This window comes from Lontra canadensis, unplaced genomic scaffold (assembly GCF_010015895.1).
Source record: "Lontra canadensis isolate GAN:19392208 unplaced genomic scaffold, GSC_riverotter_1.0 scaffold2, whole genome shotgun sequence".
NCBI classification, from domain to species: Eukaryota; Metazoa; Chordata; class Mammalia; order Carnivora; family Mustelidae; genus Lontra; species Lontra canadensis.
Window position 1 is genome coordinate 3,431,190 of NW_022630996.1, and position 18,921 is coordinate 3,450,110.

Here is an 18,921-nt window from a genome sequence, read left to right on the forward strand (position 1 = left end):
AGCAAAAAATATAGGAGTCAAATCTCTCATGCCCCATATTTGATGCATGAACAAGAAGAGCTGATTCTGACCCCAGAATATATCCCAAATCCTTTCACTTTTGTGCTTCTCCACTCCAGGCATCATTTCTTAGCGGATGCCTCTTGTGGTTGAGACTAAAGTTGGATTGTGTATAACCAAAGCTTGGCAGGGTGGGGGGATTAGATAAGAATGGCTTAACCAAGATAGAAGCTTATTGTTCTTTCACAAATATAACAGTGTTTGAAACAAGATAAGAGTTTGTTCCCTTTTGGTACTGAAAGCCAGGTTATTGACTGCTAAAGCAAGAACGTTTTCTATTATGTAAGTGGCTTCTAACATATAAGGTGTCAATGTCTGGGCGTTCATGGAGTGTCCAGGTATTTCTAAAGCCTCTCATTCATTAAGTATTATCCATAGGTTAACACTGAAAAGAAATAAATAAAATAAAATGAAAAAAGAAAGTATTATCCATAGGTTAAATAAATAATGTCTAGCTCATATTTATCCTATGGCATAATGGATATTTTTAGTGATATGCCAATCTTTTTGTGGTTAATAAATAAATCCTGTACAAATATGCATACATATATTATATTATATAATTATACACATATAAATGTGTGTATGTATGTGTATATATATACACATACGTGCAATTATATAGGGTGTGGGGAGAGAGAGGCAGAGAAAAAGAGCTTACTATGCACTATATACTATGACCCTGAGAATATAGCAGTGAACAGATTAGGCCAAGTTCTTGCCTTGTCATGGAAAACAGGGTCAATAAATAAATGAACAAATGTTCTAAAGAAGAAAAATAGTGTCTAAGATAGTGACTGAGGGAGGTAATTTTTTGATGGAAAATTAAAGACTCTTTGAAGAGGTGACATTTGAGCTCTAAATGAGCCAATGATGTGAAGAACTTGGTGGGCCAGGGGGACGAACATTCCAGAAAGAAAATGGAACAGGAAGGACTTGTTCTGTTTAAAAAGCATGACAGAAGCAAGTTTGGTTGGATCTTCATATGTATGGAGAAGAAATGCTATAAGATTGCGTATAGGCAAAGACCAGATTATTCAGGGCCTTTGCAGTTTAGATTTTCTTCTTAAATCAGCCAATGAGTTTAAGCAAGCAGGGGCATGATCTATTTTACGGTTTAGAAGAACTTTGGCTACTCTGTGGGCACTAGAGGAGAGAGGCAGGCAGATGAAAGAGGAAAAGAGACAGTGGTTGTTATGGAGTCTGGATACGGCAACCTGGGGTTGGCTAGCCAGCTCTTAATGTTGGATCTTTTTCTATTTAGCAATAGTACCCATTTTTGTGAGCTCTGCTGCATCCCATCTAAAAGACTGCATTTTCCAGCCTCCATTAAACCAGATGGGCCACGTGATTAAGTGCTAGCCAATTAGGTTTGACTAAAGTATTGTGTGAGACTTACGAGAAGCCTCTAACGATGTTAGAATTTCACCTGAGCCTGAGTTCCAGTGAGAGAGTGATGGCTAAGAAACTCCCCCACCTTCTTGTTTGCTGAACACCTCCTTCCCACCTTTTTGTGTTCCAGGAAAAGCATTACTTCAATGAAATACCCTCCCCATATGCCTTCGATAAGACTCCCATAAGATTCTCAGATGATTCCCTTGTATTTAACTGATAAAGAGACCTCTTTATTTATCTATTTATTAAGAGATCCTCCAACTCTCTCTCTCTCTCTTTTTTTTTTTTTTTTTTTTTTGCGATAGAATTGATGTGTTCCAGGAATATCCAGCACCTCATTCTTTGTCTCATGAATGATTAGATGATATTAAAAATGTTTGCCTGAAAAGAGCTAAACACAGAGATGTTTCCTGTTCAGCTGACTGAGATTTCCCCCTGTGTGCAAAACGGTCCCCAGCTCTAAATCATCCCACTTTCAATTTATCTATGCCTCCCCATAAAATCTAAGGCAAAATTACACTGTGATGATATGTGGATCTTAGGATCTAGGGTGTGCTCCTTGTTGCAATAGCCTGAAAATGTTCTCCTTAATTGTCTGCTGCTTTTTGTCTCTCAGGTCTCTTTATATGGCAGATAATATCTTCCTTGCTCTTCTTCCTTCCTAATGCTTGAAATGTATAAGGTGAAGGCTGACTTCAGGCAGCCTTCTTGTGCCACAAGGTGGCATACATTTAAAATGAATCCTATTATATCAGACTATGGAAAGGGTTATAAAAAGAAGCATAAAAGAATGTAATGAAATTATAAGCAAAATGAGATTAATTGTGAGGGGTTTGAGCAAATCTCAGGGAAGACTTTTCAGAGATGATACTTTATGTAGGTCCTAAAATAATAAGCATTTTTATTGATGGATGAGTGAAAATGACAAGCATGATGAATCTGATCCAAATTGCCTTAACAGGTTGAATAAGTGTACTACTAAAATTTGGTCTTTGTTATGTTGGGGCCTCCATTTTAAGGTAATGAAATAAAATATAAAAGACCTTAAACCAGTGACTGCAACAAAATAATTGGTCAATAAATGTAAATTTGCTTTATTATTTAAAAGTTTTGCAATCTGACAAATAAACTTATCTCACTGTTGAAATTTGTAATGATAAAGGAAATTTCAACCTTTAATGTTTGTGGGCCTTGCTCCTGGGCTCCCAGGGAAGCTATATTTTAACATTTACTAAGGTCAAAATGACCTTGAAGAACCCCAAAGCATGGGCATTATTTGTGCTTCAGGCATACATTGTACATCTGCTTTGTTCACGCCTAAAAGGAGCATTCTGAACACAGAGGTTAAGAAGAAGGAAGAAATTTCCCTGGTTCCCATGATGTCAAAGTCCTACAGCCCTGCATACACTAGAAACTTAAGGTCTACAACTTTCTGAAATGTCCTTTGTCTAATGATTTGTAACTTTTTATGGTAAAAGTATGTACGACCCTATAGCAAATGTTCCTTTGCCAAAGCACTCTCTTGCTAAGATTGTGTACCCAGGGTAGCTGTCCTGACTTGGGCTCAAAGAAAACTCCTTTCTTTTAGAAAATCTGGAAGGTTTGTTCATTTGCCATCAACGGTTGTGTTTTTCACATGTTTATTTGCCATGTGAATATTTTCTGTAATTTGCCTGTTTATATCCTTTGTCATTATTTCACTGTTTTGCTTGACTTACTGATGGATTTGTAGTTCTTCATGTCATCTGGATAGAACAACCACTTGTCTGTTATATGTGCAAATATTCTCACTCCATCTCCGGTTTGTTGTCTTCTTAGTTTCACTGGTGGCATCTTTAAACAGGTAGACTTTTGACATTTATTGTAGTTAAGTATTTCAGCTTTCTTTTAAACAATTTTGGGAGACAGTTGGTCTAGATTACCCATAAAAACTTTACAAAGATGTAGGCTACAGCTATCAACAGTGAAGTCTTCAAGATATATGTGGAGTACCATGTTCATGGAACAGGACAAACATTTGCTGTCTATCTGTATGTGCTAGCATCAGCCCAGGTGTTTATCTGTACCAAATCCTTTGATCCTTACAGAACCCTTCCAAAGTAGGCAGCATTGTTTCTGTCTTATACCTGAGGAAACTGAAGTTTCAGTGTCCCATAGCTAGTAGGTGACATAGTTGAAATGGCCTGTGGGCCCCAACTATGATTGCAAACTCATAATATTAATTAGCAGTTTGGTTTAAAATTGTGTATGAGATAGGTGTACATTTGGCTTAAGAGAGGTAAATGTGAAAAACACCTGAAAGTTCTATTTGATCTGGTAGCTAAAAAAGTGAAGGAACATAGACAATGTTGTACTCTTCTATGACTGGATTACACCTGGAACATTGTGAGATAAAGTGTCAGATATTAGTTAAAGCAGTTAAAACAGATTTTATTTAGTAACTACCGATAATAGGAGAAAAAGCTGAGCTCCATTCTGATTTGCGCAGAAGTGATTTGAGTGTTTTAAAGGGAGAATAAGGGAGGAAGAAGAGGAGGACCTAGTAGAGTCAGAGAAGTAAAAAATTATAAAGGGTTGGTCAGTGTCTATGTGATTAGGACACACATTGTTTGCTAGCTAGAAGCTAGGATTCTGTCCCCCAACAGAGAGGGGGAAACAGAGGCCCAATCCCTCTGATGATTATATTCCAAAGAAATGGCTCTCAGGTCCTGGAGAGAGAGATAGGTGGGGACAGAGAGAGGAGAGAAAGAGGCACTTCTGAGTTGCTAGAGATAATATGTCACAATTTTAAGCCCTTTGAGAGGTAAGAGGCTATCATCAGATTTTGGCCAGAACAAACAGTAAATCTGGCAGCCGTAATGTTGGGAACAAAAGACGCCCTCAAATTAGAAAGTAATAACTGACAGATATGATGAGTTCCCTCATGCCATGGGAGGAAACACTAACATTTTAAACAAGCCGAATGACCATGAGGAACAAAAGCAGTCACACAGCCTAAGGTGACAAACTTGCACAAAATTCAGCAAAATTTGCAAAAAGACTCCTGTAACCCTTTGTGTCATGCTCTCCAATGGCTGCCACATCCTGAAACCACCGCCAGAAATATCGAGCTATATTCTGCTCCTGAAACTAGTAGTTTGGGACTTGAGTCTAACCAGGTTCCATAAAGGCACAGAATTTGTGTGTTTTGCCTCTTCAACCTAAGCCTAATCCTCCCTCTTCAGAGCATAATCTTAGCTTGTAACTCAAGACTGCATTTCCGTATTTGCAAACTGCATGATAATACGATTTTTCCTTGTCTCTGACCAGATTTTTTGCTGACAAGCATTCTCAGGCAGGCATTTTATGGGGGTGGGAGGAGCAGCACTGGGGTCAATCTAGGGACAGGGCTTGTGCAACTAGAAGTCATATTAGAAGTTGGTCAGGTGTCTTACTTAGTCTTGCAGAGGTCTGCAGGAGTTGCTGTATGCTGAGACATGTGCAGTTCTCACTGGTTCTTGGAACCACAATTTACGAGCAACATTAAATACAGAGAATAGGAACCAGGATGGTAGAGTCTGAAAGTCACATCACATTAGAACCTTGAGAAAATTGAGCTTAGCCTAGAAAAGGTAAAGTCTGGGTAGTTGTCACGAGCACACTATGGAGGTGCACACATGAGTTGTGTCTTTCCACAATGTCAGCTTTATTCCATCATAAAGCAAGATTAACATAATTGTAAAGCAGCTTCAAGATTTCAAACTCAATGGCATTTTGCTGTGTGTTTAACTTGGCTTCTCACACATCACACGAAGCAAAGTGTAAGACAGAGTCACCCGCCAAGCAAAATACAAGGGGTAGGAAGTTAACAAACCAAAGTCAAAGTCTGTCTGGGAGTGTGCAGTTGAGATAAAGCCTCAGTCCAGTCAGAAAGAGCTGTTGGCACATGCTGCGTATTATGTTCAAGCCATGGAGAATGTTCAGAGATCAACAGGGCAGAGCCTTTGGTGGCAATTACCTTTTTGATGTGGCCAGCTGTGCAAAGGTCATTATCTAGAAAGTCTGGTCATTTCTTGCAAAGATTCTCACTCTTGAAAGGCATTTAATCGGACTTTGTGCCTTTGCAGACCTCTTCTGGTTTTCCTGGTTATCAGTTATCAGAAAACCAGTTTTCCTGGTTATCATTCTGGGTATCCTCAGCTTGTGTTGTTTTCAGTGATATCTAGTCTTAGCTACAACACATTTGGCTGCATAAATCACGGCTTAACACGGTCACTGTTGGATAGGAGTGACTCCATCTTGCTTTCCACTCAGTACATTTAAGATGATTATGAGGACCAGGGACCCCTCCAACATGTGGTGGTGCTGGGAGTTGGGAACGGTTGACAGGTACAGTGAGGGGATTTTTGCCTAAAGTAATAATTTTTCCGGTGATTAGGATTGCTTAGTTTTGGAAAAGCTCCATGGCAAAAAGAGTGAGCTCTCCATCCTAGAGTGTTAAGGAACAAATGGATCTGCTAGTAGGTGGCTTAAAATTTTTTCAAACTAAAAATTTATTGACCTTCAGGCGCCTGGGTGGCTCAGCGGGTTAAGAGTCCAATTCTTGATTTCAGCTCAGGTCACGATCTCAGGGTCCTGGGATGAGCCCCCAGTCCTGCTCAAGCTTATCAGAGAGTTCTTCTTGGGGATTTTTCTCTCTCCCTCTGCCCCTCACCCTGCTCACAGGCTGTGCTCTCAAATTAATGAATCTTTAAAAACAAACAAACAGGGGCACCTGGGTGGCTCAGTGAGTTGGGCCTCTGCCTTCAGCTTGGGTCATAATCTCAAGGTCCTGGATCGAGCCCCACATCTGGCTCTCTGCTTGGCAGGGAGCCTGCTTCCCCCTCTCTCTCTGCCTACTTGTGATCTCTCGCTCTCTGTCAAAAAAATAAAATCTTTAAAAACAAACAAAACAAAAAACCAACCAAACAAACACAGAATTTTATTGACCTGAAAGATGAAATAGTAAGTTTTGTCAGCAAAATGCGTTTATTCCAGAATAGCAAAGAATTGCAATTCAGGGCCTGCAAGCTATGGCAAAACCACAGGTAAGCCCCACAAAGGAGAGGGCCGTTATTTCAGGGAGGAGGAGGAGGGTGGGAGGTTGCTTTGAACTGAAAGTTCCTGGAGAAAAGGAAGAGTTCAGGATGATGAGGGATCTCCTTGGTCGAGCGTGCTGGGCTTGCTAGCAGATGCGACATCCATCTTTTCCCAGTTGGGGCCTGTTATTGTTACGTCCTTCCCGTTGGGAAGATTCTCCTGTTGGGGTCTGTAACTGACGCTTCTTCCTGTAATTGGCAATTCTTCTCATAACTGGCAGGCAATGGCACGGCCTGAGGGCTCCACTAGAACAAGGGTTCCCTTTAGGAGTTTCGACACCTTCCTCTGGTTAGGCTCACCGGGAAGGGAGGAAGGACAGACGCGGGTGCGCTCAGGATGCAGGCGGCAAGCAGGGATCAGAGAGAAAGGGGACCGGGAAGACGGGCTCCGGAAAACCGGGAAGGTTGTCCGGCTGTGAGGCCAGGCTGAGGAAGGGTGACCGAGCGGTTGCTGCTTGGTTTTGAGCAAAGCGCGGCCTCCTCACTGACCGCAGCGCTAGCGGGAGCGCAGAGCTGGCGTAGAAGAAACCTGCGGGAGGAAGTTAGCCGGAGGACGACCCGGCGTCGGCGACGTCGGGGGCGCGCGGCCCAGCGGGAACGCGCGGCCCGCACCGGCCCACGGCTCCGGAAGGGGGCGGGGCCGCCTCGCGCGCCCGTTACTTAAGCCTGCGAGCGCCTGCCGCGCGCCGTCGAGGCTCCTCAGCTGAGCTCCGAGCGGTCGATCGCCCTCGCTCCCGCAGTCCCGGCTCCGCTCGCTGCGGGCTCCACCCGCCATTGTGTAAGTGCGGCCGCCGCTCTGCGCGCCGCCCGCCATGTGGGCGCGCGGGCCGCGGGATGGGGCGGGCAGCGCGAGGAAGGGGGGTGGTGGGCAGCCGCGTCTGGCTCTGCAGTCCGCGGATGGTGGCGGTGCGCGGGGACAGGGAGGAGGGAGCGGCTCCCGGAGGCACGCGCGGCGTCTGCCCGCCCCGCAGGCCGGCCTCCCTCTTGGCTCCTCCCCGCGGAGCCGGGCGGCGGGCCCCCCAGGGCCTGGGCTCCCTGGAGCTCCGCCCGGAAGCCGCCGCGGGAGCGCGGGGTGGACGCGGCCGGCGTTCTGGGGGAGTTCGCGGACTGTTGAATTAGCTAGGAGGCATCCTAACGTGGCGTTTCTGTTGTTGTTTTTAAATGCAGAGGCCTGTAGTCTGATATGGAGCATGCCTTTACCCCGTTGGAACCCCTTCTTCCCACCGGTACTGTACTCTTTCCACGTTTCGCTGTCACCTGCCCCTGCCTCCGAGCCCTGAAAGGTTAAAAGGGCCGAACTCTAGACCCAGAAAGGTTTCCAGTCGGCCTCAGACTCCCGAGTTCTGAGCCGTTAGGCATACTCCTCAGCCTCTGTTCTGCCTCAGTTTCCTCCCCTGAAGTAATAGGGATAGATGTCAGCCCTCGCCACAGCGTTTTACCGGATGCGCGCCACCTGGAGAAGAGGGAGTGTCACTTGCGACATTAGCCCTTAGGCCTCAAGAGCACCTCGAACTACTCTGCATCCAAGGGGATTAAGATCAGGAGTTATTGCCCGTCTTGCATTTTCAATCCATTGATTTTTAATCCATCGAAAGCCCCAGAGTTTATTGAATACAAGATGTTTCAAAGCTCTAACACTCACTTGAGGATTTTTATCGTTTTTACCAAATGATCGTCATTCAGAGTTATAGATGGGAGGTATGAGTTAGGGTGATAGCATTGTCATGTGTTGTAATTGATTTATGCGATAATTTCTTAATAAGAATTAAATATATTTCTTTACCAGTTTTTCTTGGTTGTGTAGAAGTCCTGTTTTATCAGTGCATAAGTATATATATATATAGAGAGAGAGAGAGAGAGTTTTCTATGGACACGTGAATGATTGGGGCTGGTTAGAGTATTGAATTTGATTTGGACTTGTCCAGTTGTTTCATATCCTGAGAATATTGATGGTAAAACAAAGAGTAGAAGTAGGGGACCTTGACTTCTTACTCTTCAGTCATTCAGTATGCTAAGTTTTTCACATATACCTTTATGTCTTATTTGCAAGTAAAGGAAAGCAGTAACAGAAGGAGAATCTGAACACAAATCTGTTTGACTTGGTTGAGAGGTTGAGTGAGTGTTTAATTATTGTTGTAAATAGCTTTTCAGAAGTTGAGAAAAGCAGTGGCTTTTCTATGGCTTTTCTACTGTGAAGCAAGTTCATAGTAACCCAATGGTAGCCAGACTTGCATTTCTGTGAGTAAACATTTGATCCCTGTGGCATGTTGATGTTCAGTTTTGTGAAAACCCAAGCACTTCACTGTGATAAAGGAAATTTTCAGCTTTTAATATTTGTGGGCCCTGCTCGTGGGCCCCCCAGGAAGCTAGCTATATACTTCAACATTTACTAAGGTCAGACTGACTTCAGAATCTAAGGGTATAGGCTCTCTTTGTGCCCAGAGCACATACTGTACATATGCTTTGTTAAGCAAACAAAAAACAAACACGTACACCAAAGAGGGGCCTTCTGAACACAAAAGATAAGAAAAAGAAACTTCCCTGTTTTCCTTAAGATTAAAGTCCTACAGCCTATTCTAGAAATTTAAGATAAGGTCTGCAACTTTCTGAAATGTTCTTTGTCTAATTATTTGTAACTTTTTACATAAAAAAGGTGTATAACCCTACATCACATATTCCTTTGCTGGAGTACTTTCTTTGCAAAGATTGTGTATCCAGGGCAGCTGTCGGGGACTTGAGCTTGAATAAAACTTTTTTTTTTTCCTTAGAAATTCTAAAAGATTTGTTCATTTTGTGGCAACATCTGACTGAAGATTTCTGGTGTTTTCTAGGTTGAAGAGAATATATCCCAGAGATAGTGTGGTATAGTAAAGCTTAGATTGAGGAATCAATCTCTGGGTTTAAACCCTAGTTTTGCCACTGTTTATTAGTGTTAACAAACATTCAGCTGAGTGAGTTTTCAAGATGTAATTGGCTGTATTTGATTCATGAAATCCGGCGGTATCCCAGCTAGCAAGTAGAGGGGAGCTCCAAAGGGCTACAGAAAGGGAGAGGTTTTTTTGTTTTTGTTTTTCTTTTTTTAAAGGTGGGAAAAGGAAATCGACAGAAAAAAGGATTGTTTGGGATGAGGTCACCTTCCTTTGGGAAGTGGACAAAGGCCCATGTAACAGATGACCTCATTGGTGCCAATCAGATAATTCCTAACTGAAGACTACATTTCTGGGTGAGGTTGAAACTGCAGTTAGTTTGGCCTAGCGTAAGTGACTCCATTTTGAGCCTGTGGTTTTCTTTTTAACACGAATTATCAAACCTTGTATTTCAGGTTGTTTACTGATAAAATATGAATAATTAACAGCATTGTTAGTATAAATTGGTTGTAATACATATAAAGCACTTAGCATCAGTAGTGATAAGCTGTTCAGCTGTAAGTCCAAGGGGAAAACAAAATGGCAGTTGGATCTCTGGGTCAGTGATGAGATGGGAAAATATTTGGAGCAGTAGAGAAAAACGGGCAGTTCCTTGCTCTGTTTTTATCAAAGGTTTAGTGGAGAAGGTCCGGACCAGACATTGGTAAGCTCCTCTGTGGAGCAGGGCATGTAGAGTAGCTGTAAGAACTATAATATCCTTTATGAAGCACAGATCCATGGAGACAGAATCCAGAGCTCCCTTGGGATTCTCTGTGATTTAGTGGTTCTCAGAGTTTCTTCCTCCATTAACAGGTGAAAAGAAAGTATGTAGGGATTTCTGCCTCCTCTCAGGTGTTGGCCTTGAAAGAAAGGCCTGAGGCAAGCTTGCTGTAGACTCCAGATACCCAAGAGATACTTAAAAATGGAACCGTGTATTAGGAGAGACCAGTGCAATGCCTGCCTTTTGCAATGATTCAGCAAATATTTAAGCATCACGTTGCACTAGCAGTAATCCCTTCATCAGACAGATATTTAATACTTGGCTAGTAGAGAAGTAGCTTTTCAGTCAGTAATTTCTGTGAATCTGATTTGCAGATGTGATTTACCTGTAATGCTTACTCAGATTTAATATAGTGGGCTGTCCAGCGGTTAAGCTGGTTTTAACTAATTGCCAGGTGGACCAAAAGGCAAGGCTTATCTCTCTGGGATCGCTAGCTCAAAGATTTTTTTTTAATCTTTGTGTATGGTGGGGGAGGGTAACTAAAGTAAGTGCTTATTAAAAGAAACACTAATGTAGATGAGAGTTTTCTGTAATCCCTCTTCTAGGAATAACCATTAACACTTGGCATATGTTCTAAATATTCATTTTGGTACATATACCTCAGCATATTATGATCCTTGTTTTAAAGAAAATGGATTCATATTATAAAATCTTTTGTAATTCACTCTGTTGGGGCAGTGAGTGAATTTTTTTTTTAAGTCCATTCAATTTACCAAAGATTATCATTCTAAAATTTTGTTGTAAATTATGTGTGTATATATAAATAAGACCTATTTACCCTTTTCCTCTAACTTTTTTCACTTATGTTGTTATGATCCGTACATATAGGTATCCCAAGTTTTTTTTTAACCTTAATTCCAGTGTAGCTAACATAATTAGTTTCAGGTGTACAATATAGTGGTTCAAAAAACAAAGAAAGTGATGGTTAGATGCCACAAACTAGGTGGTAGTGACTTTATATATGGTTGTTGTCAGGCCGGAGGGCCTCATCCATCCTTGTCAAGGGAAGTATCACCTTCTCTGCTTTCATACAACACCCCAAGTTTTGTTTTTTGATAGCCGGTATGGACTTAAATGAACGAATCTTTTTTTTTTTTTTTAATTTATTTTATTATTTAAAAAAAATTTTTTTTAAAAGATTTTATTTATTTACTTGACAGACAGAGATCACAGGCAGGGAGACAGGCAGGGGCGGGGTGGGGGGGGGGGTGGAAGCAGGCTCCCCGCTGAGCAGAGAGCCCATTCAGGGCTCGATCCCAGGACCCTGGGATCATGACCTGAGCCGAAGGCAGAGGCTTTAACCCACTGAACCACCCAGGTGCCCCAGGTTATTTGTAGTTTTATTATTACTGTCTATAATGCGTATCTTTGGTCATATTTTTTTTGTGTGTGTGTATGTGTATATACCAGTAGCATAAATTCCTAGAAATGGAACTGTTGAATGACAGGATATGTTAGCATTTCTGTTATCAAGAGGAACTGACAGCTGGCTATGTATTTTCTTTGGTAGTAGGTGCTACAGGGGTACAGAAGTGAAAGGTGTGATCCCTTTAGCCATGAGTTAATGGTCTGGTTAGAGAGTTGAGAACAAAATAATATGGATTCTAGTTCAATGTTGAATTACCTATTATAGGAAAGGGAAGGGAAGGACTCATGAGAAGGAGATGAGGGCAGTTTGGAGTAGTCAGGAAGTCACAGAATGTGTAGACCTCAGTTGTGCCTCTGCAAAAGCACTGGACTTAAATGGAGAGCAGGCTCGGGGGAGTGGAAGAGTAAAGGCAGTGATGTGCCCTGAGTGAAAGTTCCGTGCTGCCCTTGACTAGGTGTGAGTTCACCTGGTGGTGAGTAAAGAGAAAGGAGGTCTGAGTAGGCTGGAGAGTGCAGATGGAGATTTTGGTTGATGAGTGAAGGCAACATCGGATTGTGGAGAATAGAGAAATTTAATGCAGGATAGGAGATAAGAAATTCTTCTGAAAGTTTCTGTATTCCACTCCCCCCCGCCCGGCCTTGGAACATTCTGTACAAAGCTGTCATCCGTGTCATGGGGTTGCTAATCATATATGGGTTAAAGTCCTTCTGTTGGACTTGAAGATACTGGGAGTTCTGATTCCGAACTACTTTTCCAGAATATATTTTATCTTTCCCTGTCTGTGACCAAGCCACATGAACTACCCATGTTTACTTATATGAACATTTGTTCCAGCTTTAATACTCTTGCCTTAGCTCATGCTAAATTCATCCCCTGGAATGTTCTTTTCTAAACCTTAGAATTAGTTCTAAGTTTTAGCCATTTGGTTGATGTGTAGAGGTATTCCTGTGATGTTACGGCAGGATACTTGTTTTTCGAGTGTTCATTGGCCTTTTGTGAAATGTTTTACTCTTGCCATTTTTCTATGGGGGAGGGTTTTTTATTCTTTTATTTTTAAGTGATCTCCATACCTAATATGGAACTTGAACTCATGACCCTGAGAGTCGGCGCTCTACTGATTGAGCCAGCCAGGTGCTCTCTCCTTTTTTACAAATAAATTTGCCTGTCTGGTAGAGCATGTGACCCTTGATCTGGGGCTTGTAGGTTTAAACCCCACGCTGGATGTAGAGATTACTTAAAGAAAATCTTTTAAAAAATCAATTTGTAGTTTTTAATTCTAAAAATTGAGGTATAACTGACATAGCATTGTATTAGTTTCAGAGGTACAGCTTAATGATTTGATATACGTATATACAGTATTGGAAAATGATTGCCAAGCAGGAGTTTCTTATATATTCTGGATGCATTTCCTAAGCTTTTTTTTCTCATCAGTGATATACAGAGAATGAGACTTTCCAAGGACAGTTGTTGGGAAGATTTAAGACTCGCATTTTAACACTGATAAATAACAAGAATACATTTTTATTTTTCTCATTTCCTTTTTATCTTAAGATTTTTGTTTTAATTCATGGTAAACAATATTTAGCATACAGTTGCTATTTTAAACTCTTTTCAAAATTGTTTTATAAATAGGGACTTTTTTGGGCTTTGTTCTTGTCTGTGATCATTACATTTTATCATGAAGCTTATATTCAAGCTTCAAGCTGTATGTTTGAAAATAAAGTTGATTTATTTTAAACACGTGAGAGCTAAAATAAAAGTGAAGAGTCAAACCATCTTCAGAATCATTTCACATCTACTTATTTCACAAAGGTAAGGCACAGCAGATGGAGAGGTTTTTCTTTTGGCTTAATAAAAATATTGATATTTTAAAATTTTCATATTTTTACAACATATAATACATATGCATTATAAAACTTTAGAAGGTAAACAAAAATGAAATAACACTGCCGTATTCTAGTGTCTCCGAAATTACCACTGTTACTGCCATGTATGTGGATAAGTGGTGTGTTTATATCTATATCCTTCCAGATATTTGTTGTGTATAATTACACAATGAAGTATTTTTAAACCTAAATGAGAACGTACTGTAAGTTGTTTCATTCAAATGAAACTCCACTTTTTCTACCTAAAAATTTGTAGTATCTGTCCATATTTAAATTTTCCCATTGTTTCAAAAATAACTTTTCCTTTGCTTGTTTCCCACCTGTTCATTCTTCAGTTCTAGCTCAGTTCCTCACTTTTTAAATCCCCCTTAACATTGAATATTGACCTTCTAAATCACTTTTATATCACTCTTAAGTGGAGCTGATGGAATAAAGAATATAGCAGTTAGATATGAAACATTATTCACTTAAACGATATATAAGAAAACTCTAGTTTTAAAAGTTCCATTTTATTTTCCTCACCTAATTTGATTATCATAAATAAATTTTATGCTAGAAAGCCCATACCTCACAGTTCAATGGTAATGAATCCAGGAATATCCTGTTCAGCATAGTATTCATGCCATCTCTTATGTTTCTGGAATTTAATTTCTATCGAAAATGCTTGATTAAGTTGACAAGAGACATGATAAAATCTACAGCTGACTATTAGCATTCTCCAACTTATTAGTGGATAACTTAGGAATTTCTGGGAAATCATACCTAGAATTCTGACTTTTTTGTACTGATAAATGTATCCTGGTCACTTATGTCAGTAATTCTCTGTATTGTGCAGCAACGGACACACCTCAAGGAATCTTGGTGATGACATTCACATGTACCAAACATAGCTATAAACTATGAACTCCCTTCCTTAATTTACTCAGCAAATCATAATAAGAGTAACTCAAGGGTGGATTTAAATCCTCTGCATTTGCATTTTGTTTTAAAATTAAAGATGAAACATGCCTCACTATATAGTAAGAACACATTTTTGGGTTACATCTCTCAACTACTTGAGCACTCTTTCTGGAAATTTTGGGTTTGGTGGTCTCTCTAGGTCTGTACGGTGCAGTAGCCTGGCCGGTAGCTGCACATGGCTCTTGAGCACTTGGAATATGGCTAGTGTGACTGAGGAACTGAATTTGTAACTTGTGTAAAGGCCAAGACTCCACTAAGAAACTGGAAAAGTTTTAAGTGTTTAGGGCAATGTATTAGTGTACTAGGGCTGCCACAGAGTACCGTAGACTGGGTGGCTTAAGTGATAGAAATTTATTTTCTCCTAATTCTCAAGCTGGAAGTCCAAGAGCAAGGTGTTGGCAGCTTTGGTTTCTTCTGAAGCTTCTCTCCTTGACTTGCAGATAGATGCTTTCCTTGTCTCTGTGTCCTCATGGATTGCCGGTTCCTCTGTCTGTTACTTGTGTTCTAATCTCCTATTTTTTTTTTTAACTTTATTTTTTCAGTGTTCCAAGATTGATTGTTTATGCATCACACCCAGTGCACTCTATGCAATACGTGCCCTCCCTAATACCTAATACCCACCACCAGGCTTACCAACCCCCCACCCTCTCCCCTCCAAAACCCTCAGTTTGTTTCTCAGAGTCCACAGTCTCATGGTTTGTCTCCTCCTCTGATTCCCCCCAACTCAGTTCTGTCTCCCAATGTCCTCCGTGTCCTTATGCTCCATGAGTAAGTGAAATCATATGATAATTGACTTTCTCTGCTTGACTTAATTCACTCAGTGTAATCTCCTCCAGTCCCATCCATGTTGATAAAAAAGTTGGGTATTCATCCTTTCTGATCGCTGAGTAATATTCCATTGTATATATGGAGCACATCTTTATGCATTCATCTTTTGAAGGGCATCTTGGCTCTTTCCACAGTTTGGCGACTGTGGCCATTGCTGCTATGAACATTGGGGTACAGATGGCCCTTTTCACTACATCTGTATCATTGGGGTAAATACGCAGTGGTGCAATTGCAGGGTCATAGGGAAGCTCTATTTTTAATTTCTTAAGGAATCTCCACACTATTTCCCAAAGTGGTTGCACCAACTTGCATTCCCACCAACAGTGTAAGAGGGTTCCCCTTTCTCCACATCCCCTCCAACACTTGTTTACTGTCTTGTTAATTTTGGCAATTCTAACTGGTGTAAGGTGGTATCTCAATGTGGTTTTGATTTGAGTCTCCCTGATGGCCGATGATGGACATTTTTTCATGTGTCTGTCAGCCATTTGCATGTCTTTTTTGGAGAAGTGTTCACGTCTTCTGCCCATTTTTTCACATGATTATCTGTTTTTTAGGTGTTGAGTTAGAAGTTCTTTATAGATCTTGGATATCAACCCTTTGTCTGTAGTGTCATTTGTGAATATCTTCTCCCATTCTGTGGGTTGTCTCTTTGTTTTGTTGCCTGTTTTCTTTGCTGTGTAGAAGCTTTTGATCTTGATGAAGTCCCAAAGTTCATATTCGCTTTTGTTTCCTTTGCCTTTGGAGACATGTCTTGAAAGAAGTTGCTGTGGCCAATGTGAAAGAGGTTGCTACCTATGTTCTCCTCTAGGATTTTGATAGATTCCTACCTCATGTTGAGGTCTTTTATCCATTTCAAGTTTATCTTTGTGTACAGTGTAAGAGAATGGTCAAGCTTCATTTCAAGCTTTACTACAAAGCTGTGATCACCAAGACAGCATGGTATTGGCACAAAAACAGGATACATAGACCAATGGAACAGAGTAGAGAGCCCAGGTATCACCCGCAACTCTATGGCCAAATAATCTTTGACAAAGCAGGGAAAAATATACAGTGGAAAAAAGACAGTCTCTAATCTCTTATTCTTATGAAGATACCAGTCCTATTGGATTAGGTCCACCTATATGATATATTTTACTTTATCCCTTTAAAGACCCTATCTGCAAATATAGTAACATTCTGAGGTACAGGTATAGGACTTCACCAGGAATTTGGGGAGGACATAATGTAGCCCCATACAAATTAGGTATGTCAGTTTAGTTTTTCAGCTGAAAATTTTTTTTGGTTGTCTTGGTCCATAGTTCAGAATTGTTATGACTACCAAATAAGAGGTTATTAATGTCACTCAAACAGAATATAGCTGGTATATGAATCAAAAAGTCAGTTTTGGTCTTATTGAGTTGCTGCTTTGTGCTTCTATATAAAGTTCATTTAATGGTTTTTGAATATTTGTTATGTGCCATACTTCAGTAGATGCTGTAGAAAATAATTTACAGCCCTTACTGTGAAGAGTTCAGCCTGCAGCAGGCCATTCAATACAATAGAAATGTAATTTTATATGTAACAAACTTCCCCAGTAACCTCGTTAAAAAGATAAAACAAACGAACTTGATTTTATGTATTTAACTTAACATCTAAAATGTTATTTCAGTGTGTAATCAGAATAAGCAATTACTAATGCAATGGTTGACTTTTTTTTTTTAAGATTTTTATTTGAGAGAGAGCATGAGTGAGCCTGAGCTAGGGGGAGGAGCAAAAGCGGAGGGGCAAGCGGACTCCCTGCTGAGCAGGGATTCCCAGAGCCACAGGGGCTCAGTCTCAGAACCCTGTGTCACAGACTGAGCTGAAGGCAGACACTTAACTGACTGAGCCACCCAGGAGCCCCAAGAGTTGACTTTTTTTTTTTAACTAAAATTTTCAAACACCAGTGTGTAGTTGACACTTGCAGCACATCTGAATTCATATGTTAAATTTTCTTCAGAAATACTTCATCTGTATTTAATGATAATTTGTGATACCTATATATTAAAAATTTGTCCTTTTATTCATATAAGCAAGGAGCAAGATAGACTCATAATTTTGGAATATATTCCATATACAGAGAATAAAATACTCCTTTCCAAAGGAAAAGCCTTTGGAAATGGATATTGGAGGTAGAACTGAGACTAAAACCTGGGTTTTCTGACAACATATTTTTCTTAAAAATCAGCATGGCATTTTTGTATTTAAATTAAACCACTAGACCTACTTTGAAACTTGGAAAACTTGCAGTTTCTTTCTTTCTCTCCTTTTTTTAAACTTTGTGAATGGCCAAGAAATCTCTGGCTAAAGCTACTGCTTAAGGATTGTGATATTTTTGTTATCTGGGGCGAGCTAAGATATCTGGGAGACAAAGTAGTGGATTTTCAAGTTTCAGGGGTTAATCCTCTTACTTTACTCTCCTGCTATATTAGAAATCCATCACAGGTAGTTGTCAGGTCTCTTAAATGTTCAATGGGAAATTTACTTCTTTTGACTAGTCACACTTTCCTTAGTGTATAACCTATTTAATTGTTGGAATTCTGTTTATTCTTATATTCATTTCTAACTTGCTAGGACTTGCTGCTATAACTATACTTCATTTCATGTGGTTGGTATAGTTTTTTTTCTGTACTTTAGTTGATTTTCATATCTACTTTAGTTTTTGTTGTTCCTTTAATTAGTGTCATTATAGTTGATAAAAAATGTTTGGTTTATCCTCACTGTTAATGGGCAAATTGTTTCTTTTGCCTTAAGTAATATTTCATTAACTTTATAAGCCAGCTTTTCCACATCATCTAGAGAATCAATTTCCTGTGTTTTACTGGTATTAAGTCTCTGTAGCATCCCCACCTCATCTTTCCATATTAGCATTTTAATAGCTATATGCTTCTAGAAGCTAAAGCTTCCAAAGTAAGTGTAAAAATAATCTTAATTATTTGAAAAAAAATCTTGTAAATTGATACATTGTAGCATTATCAGAATTTATGGTATTCTTCTAGATGAACCCATTGAAAACCCCAAGTAATGTTATGAGGGCAGTTTTAATATTCACAATGCTAAAATATTATGGCTTGATCACACCAAAAAAAAAAAAATCTGGGTTTTGATATATTAATACCAGATGTCTTTTGGGGTTTTCTAGGAAAATGAGGTGTTTGTGCACTAATGTGCCATCAAATGAATTTTACTATCTTTTTTTCTTGGTTAAATACATTAGAAAGAGTTACTCTTTGTAGGTAGCAAACAGATGCTCAAACAAATGGATTTAATTCTGACTAGTCCTGTATTTTTATCATACTGTTGTCTTTGAAGGTATTCATTTATCACAATGGAATAGTTTCTTTTGTTTTTATGACTTCCAGAGAATTTAAGCCTTTGATTTACTTTGAGGTCATGTGTAAGGTTGTGGGTTGTGGCCCAATGGCTGCTGGTTGTTTTTTTTTTTTTTTTTTTTAAGATTTTATTTATTTATTTGACAGAGATCACAAGTAGGCAGAGAGGCAGGCAGAGAGAGAGAGGAAGGGAAGCAGGCTCCCCACCGAGCAGAGAGCCCGATGCGGGGCTCGATCCCAGGACCCTGGGATCATGACCTGAGCTGAAT

At 40.0% G+C, this 18,921-nt stretch overlaps 1 protein-coding gene and 1 non-coding gene across 2 annotated transcripts in view; one reads left to right on the top strand and one right to left on the bottom strand.

Moving 5' to 3' along the window:
* Nucleotides 1-7,255: 7,255 nt before the first annotated feature.
* The window catches only part of TPK1 (thiamin pyrophosphokinase 1), a 343,243-nt gene continuing 331,577 nt past the window's right edge, over nucleotides 7,256-18,921 (top strand). Inside the window, exons 1-2 of the mRNA XM_032866795.1 lie at nucleotides 7,256-7,350; nucleotides 7,740-7,798. Coding sequence (XP_032722686.1) covers nucleotides 7,756-7,798 — 43 coding nt within the window. The 5' untranslated portion in view covers nucleotides 7,256-7,350; nucleotides 7,740-7,755. The remainder of the gene's footprint in view (nucleotides 7,351-7,739; nucleotides 7,799-18,921) is intronic.
* LOC116878936 lies at nucleotides 11,173-11,296 on the bottom strand. Its single transcript, XR_004384916.1, has one exon. It is a non-coding gene; the product is annotated as a U6atac minor spliceosomal RNA (small nuclear RNA).